General features: G+C 46.3%; 1 protein-coding gene across 2 annotated transcripts in view; it reads left to right on the top strand.

Annotated features, from left to right (window-relative positions):
- The first annotated feature begins 1,956 nt into the window (after positions 1-1,956).
- Positions 1,957-8,881, top strand: part of FLVCR2 (FLVCR heme transporter 2) — a 55,400-nt gene continuing 48,475 nt past the window's right edge. For both annotated transcript variants that reach the window (XM_054970999.1, XM_054970998.1), the window contains exon 1: positions 1,957-2,762. In XM_054970999.1, coding sequence (XP_054826974.1) covers positions 2,190-2,762 — 573 coding nt within the window. In that variant the 5' untranslated portion in view covers positions 1,957-2,189. The remainder of the gene's footprint in view (positions 2,763-8,881) is intronic.

The following is an 8,881-nucleotide window of genomic DNA, read 5'->3' as shown; positions in this document are numbered from 1 at the left end:
TGCCTTAAGTTACAAGCAAAGGTTGGCTATAAATATTTTATTTTTTTAAAAAAAACCTCTAAACACATCAGACTTGGAAGAGGAAGCCTTGTACTGGACCAGGAAAAACCAAACACACTTCTGAGCTAAATGACAGGAGTTCAAGGGACACTACGGAGAATTTGTTTCTTGTTCATACAATGTGTATGTAAAGTGCTGTCAAGTTGCAGCCAACTTATGGCAACCCCATAGAGTTTTAAAGGCAAAAGATGAACAGAGGTGGATTAACATTGCCTGCCTCTGCATAGCAACCCTAGCCTCCCTTGGCACTCTCCCATCCAAGTATTAACAAGGACCAACCCTGCTTCCAATATCTGGTAATACTGGGCTAGCCTGGGCCTTCCCAATCAGGGTATACAATATGTATGTGCAAGGAATTATTTAACATTCTGTTTTACAGGTTTCTGGAGATTATTCTAGCTTGAACATCCAGTGATTCTAATTGCAGTGGTTACCTGAAGGTTAATTTAGTTGTCATCTTACACTATGTTACATGGACATGAAGCTGTCTCATTTGCAAAAGTCAATTCATGCATTGTCACTTGGAGGCCAGATGTGCAAGAACTGGTTGTAATTAGTGATAAGGAGAGGCTGTCCTGGGCTCAGATAAGGCACTAGTAATTTTATTCTGAGACACCCTGGATGAAATTAATTCCTGAACAAACTCCTCTTGTATCTTTTATTTAAGGCACTGTGTTTTACAGCTTGCACTAATAATTGGACAGTGTTGCAAATATTTGCAAGTTAAGGAAGAAAAAAACCTTACCTTTATAACTCCTCCCCCACCAGTGACCTAACATGCACCAAGATTAACAAATGAGTGTTTGTGTCAGATGGCTGTAAACCCGCTTTAACAAAAACTGCAACTCTAAATACATTTAGGAGAGAGCAAGCTCCACTGAACTCAGCGGAACATGCTTCCGAGTAAATATGCTTAACAGTGCACATGTAACGTAAGTGCAAATAGCAGATGTCTGCATCTGGGCAACACTCCCCCACCCCCCGCCAAGCGCCGGTGGGTGTTCAAGCTCTCGTTTGCATTAGAATCAAAAGCCAAACGGTCTGTTCGGGATGGAGAGCTGACCCAGTTCTCTCGTGAAGCTGTTGTTGACTTGGTTCCTTCCGCCCCCTTTCCACAGATCACGGCCCCCTGAACTAAAAATGTTTGCAATTTATGCAATGCCCGTTTTGAGACTCTCTGACACAAGGTAACGCTCCTCTGCTTTTGCAAAGTTAGCCAGTGTCACCGAGGCCCCGGAAAGATCAAGCTCGTCTTGCAGCACAATGGGCGGCTTTATACTGCTGAAAGCTCCCATTCACCGGCCGCAGCAGGCGCATCTATAGAGAAGCCAACGCAACTTTTACGTTCCTTTCTGCGCCGTAGTTTTGCGCACAGTCTCATCAGGTTCCCTAGTGGGATCTGCTCTCCCTTACCGTTTGCAGTTATACTACTGGGGATGACGTTTCAAACGTCGCTTTACTAGGCAGTAATCCTGTCCCTCAATGTGCTGGAGGAATTATACGGATCCTTCCCAGTCCCTCCGTTCAAACTGGCGCTCTGATTTTCCCGGAGACAGGACTTCTGTGCTGCGGGCTCAACCCGGAGGATTCCAGCTTCCCCCAGGAGACCAGAGTAGTAACAGCGCCTCAGACTTGGACCCCAAAACCCGGCACTTCTTTCCAGGGCTCAGACGGCGCTCACCCTTGCCTTTGTAGAATTTCCTTAGAGCTCTGTGGGGCGGGACGTATATAGCCAATCAGCGGCCCGTGGGGCGTGTTCGAGATGGCCAGGTAGCTAATCCGGCCAGGCGGGCGGAGCGCTTTCTGGACGACGTGTCTGTGTGGGCTGACCATCGTGTCACGTGGTGAGCGCTAGTTTGGGAGACGGATATTTGTTGCGAAAGGTGGGCAAGAGAATCAGAGCGTCCGGGAAGGCAAAGGTGAAGCTGGGCGCACAGGGGTGCCTGCAGAACGAGGGCTGGTGGCTAAGGAGGAAACGCAGGGCGAAGTCCAGCGGGTGGGTCAGAGGGAAGAAGCCGAGCAGTCGATAAGTGCCCGCAGCCCGTTGCCCATCTCGGGTCCTGCTTGCCGGCAAGAACCCCTGGTGGTCCTGCAGGACCGAGGGTGGGTGGCTCTGTCCTTTGGAGGCCATGGTGAGTGGGGCTGTAGAAGTAGGAGAGAAAGGAATGGGCTACCGTGAGGAGCCGGATCTGCTGCAGGAGGTGAAGCCAGAACTTGTGGAGCCTGAGACTCCCAATGGGTCTGCTCCTGGATCAGCCCCAGAGGTGCGCCTGACCTGGCGCCGCTGGGTCATTGTATTCCTCTTCAGCTCCTATTCCTTCTGCAATGCCTTCCAGTGGATCCAGTATGGCAGCATCAATCTCATCTTTGCCAGATTTTATGGTGTGACTTCTTTTGCTATAGACTGGCTGTCCATGTGCTATATGATCATCTACATCCCCTTCCTTTTCCCTGTTGCATGGCTCCTTGACAAGAAGGGTCTGCGCCTCATTGCCCTGGCTGGCTCGGCCCTTAACTGCCTAGGGGCCTGGGTGAAGATAGGCAGTATGCAACCCCACCTCTTCCCAGTCACTGTCCTGGGCCAAGTAATCTGCTCTTTGGCCCAAGTTTTCATCCTGGGCATGCCCTCCCGCATTGCTTCTGTCTGGTTTGGATCCCGTGAGGTCTCCAGTGCATGTTCAATTGCTGTCTTTGGCAACCAGGTAGGTAGCAGAATGCTCAGATCAAGTACGTCTGTTCTGTTTCATAGCTTAAGATAGATACAAAAATGTTAGGACTAAGAGGCAATTGTAAGTATTGGGGGGAATAATTGCATCATCTTGAAAGAACCCAAAATTCAACAGTGTCAGAAAGTTGATATGAAAACACCATGGAAATGAACATCTCACAATAATACAAAGCCCTGAGAGGGTAGAAGAGTAATGTTTGTTGAGCGGGCACAATAGAAACATGTGAGCCCACTCTGGGATTGGCATTATGCTAGAGAAATGACAGGCTTGAAACATGTTAGTTGGTTGGTATCAGAAAATGGGGTGATGTTTCCAAAAGAACAGCAAATGTCTCTAAATGTTCATAGGATGAAGGATATTGGAATGCATCGAGTTTTGTGTGTGTGAGAGAGGATGAAAAAGAACCAGAAAAGTGATTCAGTGACATGAATGTTAAGCATGACTAGGCATAGCATGAAGGGATGGGTCTGTATAGAAGAAATAATTTGATGGAGGAACATGATGAATAAAGGAAATTTTCTGGCTCAGAACACACACTAATGGAAACTATAATGGAAAGGCTGTATATTGTTATGGAAGTTTCCTACATTTTGCAAGACCACTTGCTCCCAAACTTGTTGTGCTAGTTTGAAAAGCTTTGTTTAAATGTGGACATTGTTTTGGCTCCATGCACAGGGGTGGGTGAAGTATTGGGTTGAGTATATGGTACCCTTACCTTGTTCTTTGATCTTACTGTACTTTGGGGGGAAGCAAGTGGCTTCTAGTGCCAGTAGGCTCAAGGCAGGTATGTTGGGTTATGGCTTATGCTACTTTTTTGGTTGTCCTGGCCTGTGGCATAAGCCCTGAATAGCATTGTGCGTGTTGTCTGTGCAGCCAAATAGCTCTTTTGTGATCCTGCAAGTGTGTTTGAATTCCGCATTTCTGCTTGATCAGTATACCTATCAGAGAAACCACAGCCATAACTTGCTGGGCAGGGGAAGTATAAGTGTAGATAAAAGTACAGTTGCCTTGGGTGATCGTTTATACAGGTGGCAGAAGTGTTTCATGTACTGTGCCTCTCCATGGGTTCTCCCCCAAGCTCTGATTGTACTGGATTTAAAGCAATTCCCATACAACTCTGGCATTTCCCCCTTGATTTATGTATGATTCTTCTGCTTTAGAGCTTAATCTTCATGATGTTTAGAGGTATTTACATGTCATTAACTACAGTGAAAGTTGGGATTTTTCCTCCTTACTAAACATGCTGCTTTCTAGTTACTGCACCAGGATGTCTAACTGGGCACATTTAATTACTCTTATTTTGTTTCTTAGCAAGAGAGGGAGGGCAGAAAGGGTTACATGAGTGCTCAGTTCTCGTGGCCCGTTCTTACATACCCAGGGTAATACTGATCGCCACTTTGGTGTCAGGAAGTAATTTTCTCCAGGCCAGTTTGGCTAGGGATCCTGGAGATTTTTTGCCATCTTCTGGGCATGGAGCAGGGGTTACTGAGGGAAGTGGGGGGGGGTAGTTGTGAATTGCCTGCCTTGTGCAGGGGGTTGGACTAGATGACCCCTCCATCTCTATTATTCTAAATTTTGCAGAGGTTTCTGAGCTGAACATTATGGACTGAAATAAAATGCATCCTCCCCCCGCCCCGGGCTTTGTAGTTCTTTAAGGCCTTCAAGGAATGCTCAGTGGCCAGACTTCCCTTACCACAAGTATGGGGTTGCTGCTGCTGAGAGGGTTGCAGTTGAGGCTTATTTCTGAAATAGGCAGTTCAGTGTCAATATTCTGAAATACAGAGCTTAGTGTTATGTTGCCTCAGTGAGGCAATAGGGAAAAGTGTAGCGCTGCTGCTGTCCAATAAGAACATAACTATAGTTTCAGGGCTTCTCTCAGGTTTCAGGCACTGTATGTGCAGTGACAACTGTGGCAAATAGAAGTACCAAGAAGAGCAAACATTTGCTGCATGAAGGCAGCTGTGAAGATTGCAAGGCTCCGAACATTTGAGAGAGGTCAAGTGCACTTGTCTCAGAAAGTGAAATTGGTTGCTTGTATCTGAAGGCCCTTGGCAAGGGCCCTTCGCGTGTTTTAAGTGGCTCTTCCTAGAAAAGGTACGTAACTGTGTAGGAGCCACTTAAGATGATGTGAAAGTAGCACTCTGCTGAAAAGTTCTTCCGTCAGATTCGTTTCTAGATAGAGGTATACATTTTCCAGAAATTGTGGCGCTATGGGGGAAAAAATTAACTGGAGGGGACTGATCTTTTGAGAAAGACGGAAGTCTTGGGAGGTTTCCCGGGAAAAAGTTGTTTACAGCTGTGTTGGTCCAAAAGTAAAATGTAAAAAAACCCCCAAAACCACAATCTCTATGATGATGATGATGATGATGATGATGATGATAAATATTAAAAGGTACTACAGGGATTATGTTTCCTGGGAAAGGCCAGTATCTTTCTTTTTTTCAATAGAAGCCAAAAGGCAATGGTGGGAAGTTCCCCTACAGTCCCCTACCTAAGTTGATCCTAAAGCTGTCTGCAACTGTGTGGATGGATAGGAGACCAGTCACAGTGCATAGTGAAGTGGGGAACATGTAGTCTGTGGCAACAGTATGTGCTACATGGACACCTCTTTATGGGGACCGTTTGGGGAGCAAAACCTTCTCAGAAATTTTTGCTATAAGATCTGACCTTATTAGCTGCAGTGGGGTTGATTTTTCTTTTTAAAGCTTCACTGTTAAGCCTTTTCAATGGATGCCTGATCAAATAGCCATTCAAATAGCATATTTCTTGGTTTGGGTATTTCCTATTTTTGCCTCTTAAACAGGGATTGAGTCCAGGAGTGTCCAGCAACAAGGACCAGAAAGAACAAGTAGGGGTGCCATGGAGCTACAAACAAATAACATTAAAAGGAAAGTCTTGGTAACTGCTGACTCTCTGCTGAGGGGTATGGAATGTCATGTGTCCAGGCCTGAGCCCTTGGCCTGAGAGGGGTGTTGCTTGCCAGGGGTGAAGATTAAGGGTATCACAGACTGGAAGGACAAGCTAGTCAAACCAACAGACCATTACCCATTTGTGATGGTCCACAAGGGAACAATGACACGGCCGTGAATGCCACTGAACACGTTAGGGCTGAATATGAAGTCCTCAGGAGGCAACTGAAATGAATGGGGCACAGGTGGTATTTTCTTCAATCCTGCTGGTCAGAAGAAGAGGAATGCAATGGAAACAGGAGATTATGGAGGTGAGCCACTGGCTGTGTTCATGATGCCGGCAGGAGTGATTTGGATTTTAAGACCATGGCCTATGTTTTCTCGATGATGACCTGCTTGCACGTAATGGAATCCACCTGTCGAGGACAGGGAAGAATGTATTTGGAAGGGACCGGAGGAGATTCCTTGGGAGGGCTTTAGACTGACATTGCCCAGGAATGGAGACAACTAGCATAGGAATTTTAGGGAATAAGGAGAGCAAATAGCAGAGGCCAACCTGGGAAGGCCATGTCAAAGAGAGGGAATGTTGCAGGGCTTCTGGTGCCTATATACCAATGTCCAAAGTTTGAGCAATAAGAAGAACATGATCTACTAATGCAGATGGAAAGATATGACTTAATTGACATTACAGAGACTTGGTGGGTTGATTCCCCTGACTGGAATACAGTAGCGGATGGGTATGATTTATTCAAGAAGAACAGGAAGTGTTGGAGGTGGACTGGTGCTGTATGTGAGGAAAGGGCTCGATTGTCAGGAAATACTGGAGGAGGAGGAGAATGACAACTCAGTGGAAAGTGACTAGGTGAAAAGCAAGGAAAGTACGAGCAGTGTTGTGGTTAGGGTCTTTAACAGACCACCGGACCAAGGATATGGGGTGCATTCTGCCCTCTACGAGCCTCTTAATAAGATATCCAAGAAACATGATCTTGTAGTTATGGGAGACTTCAACATAGAAACACAGAGCTGGAAGGGACCCCAAGAGTCATCTAGTCCAGCTCCCTGCATAACACAGGAAATTCACAGCTATCCTCCTCTTCATCTCCCTCAGTGACCCCTGCTCTATGCCCACAGGAAGGCCAAACATTTCCAGGATCCCTGGCCAATCTAGCCTGGAGGAAAATTCTTTCCTGTCCCCAAAATGGCAATTGGTATTACCCTGGGCATATAAGAAAGAGCCACGAGAGCTCATCCCTTCATGCACTCCCTGATGTGTGCTGGGAGACTAACTCTGCTATGTGACTAGGGTCACACAACTTCCTTACTTGCCTGGCTGACACTTTCCATTCTCAAATGGTAGAGGAAGAGATGAGGGGGCTCGGCCATACTGGACCAGATATTAACCAACAAGAAAGAATTGGTTGATGGGGTAAAGGTGCTGGGAACCTTTGGGAGAACTGATCATGTCCTCCTAGAATTCCTTTTGCTGTGTGGTACCAAAGGAGTTTGTAGCCACACTCGCACGTTAGATTTTAGTAGGGTAAACTTTAAAAACTTAGAGATATGAAGAGAGTTATCTCATAGGCAAGAGAAAGGAGAGAGTGATGGGTGGGCACTCCTAAAGAAAGAGCTCTTGCAAGCTCAAGCTATAACCATTCCAACAAGACGGAAATGTGGTAGAGGACCTAAGAAGCCAATGTGGATGAACAGAGCTCTTGATGAGCTAAGGAGGGAAAAGGAGATGTTCAAGAAATAGAGGGAATTAAATGCATCCAAAGAAAAGTAGCCAGGGCACTGTAGGGTAGGGGTATCTAAGCACTGTAGCTGTCAGAGAGGTAAAAGCTCAGAATGAGCTGAGACTGGCTGTAGGGGGGGGGTTTACCATAACAACAAGACATTTCCTCAGATATGTGAGGGGGGCAATACCCCCGTTGCTGGTTGAAAATGAAGAAACTCTGATGACAGAGGACAGAAAGAAGGCAGAAAGGTTCAATGCCTATTTTGCCTCAGTTTTTGACCCTGAAGGAGAGAACAGGCCCACCTAGAGATGGTAGTGGCCAAAGCATGGCTCTGGGGCTGCTGGTTGACTTGGGCAGAGAAGTTGTGGAGAAGCAGCTTGCTGCACTGGATGTGTACAAATCCCCTTGGCCGAATGGGTTGTGCCCAAGAGTACTTAAATAATAATAACATTTGATTTTATATACTTCCCTTCAGGACAACTTAATGCCCAATCAGAGCAGTGTACAAAGCGTGTTATTATTATCCCCACAACAAAACACCCTGTGAAGTGGGTGGGGCTGAGAGAGCTCTCAGTGAGCTGTGACTGACCCAAGGTCACTCAGCTGGCTTCAAGTGGAAGAGTGGGGAATCAAACCCAGTTCTCCAGATTAGAGTCCTGCCACTCTAAATCACTATACCAAAATTTTGAAAGAGCTTGCAGACCCTTTGTCGATCATCTTCTAGGACTCTTGGAGGATAGGTGATGTGCTGGAACACTAGAGGAGGGCAAATGTCATCCCAATATTCAAGAAAGGGAAAAAGGACGATCCCGGGAACTATAAGACCAGCCAGCCTGACCTCTATCCCAGGGAAGATACTGGAATAGATATTAAAGATGTCAGTCTGCAAGCATCTGACAGACAACACGGCAATACTGGGAAGTCAGCATGGATTTATCCCCAACAGGTCCTGCCAGACTAACCTCATCTCCTCCTATGATCAAGTGACAGCCTTACTAGATTGTGGGAATGCTGTCAGTGTATTTTATCTGGATTTTAGTAAAGCTTTTGACAAGGTTTCTCATGATGTTCTGATGGGTGAACTATGGACTGGACTCTAGGATGGTTAGATGGATAGGGAACTGGCTAGATAACTGCACCCAAAGAGTAGTTGTCAATGGCATCATGTTTAATTGGATGGAGGTGTCCAGTGGAGTGCCACAGGACTTGGTTCTGGGCCCAGTGCTTTTCAAGTACTTGTTAGGGATGCTTTAGTCTGTTCCTGCATTGGGCAAGGAGGTGGACTAGATGGTCTGTAAGACCCCTTCCAACTCTGTGATTCTATGAGTGTGTTTCCTTGAAAAGTGTTTGATACTGTGTTGTGAGTGTGGTCCCTGGACTCCTGCCCCCTCTCCCCCCACCTTCCTAGTTAATTATCTCAGCCTTAAGGGTCAGAATATCTGGACAG

The sequence above is a fragment of the Eublepharis macularius genome, chromosome 2 (genome assembly GCF_028583425.1).
Source record: "Eublepharis macularius isolate TG4126 chromosome 2, MPM_Emac_v1.0, whole genome shotgun sequence".
In the NCBI taxonomy this organism is placed as follows: Eukaryota; Metazoa; Chordata; class Lepidosauria; order Squamata; family Eublepharidae; genus Eublepharis; species Eublepharis macularius.
This window is presented reverse-complemented; position numbering and strand designations above follow the sequence as displayed.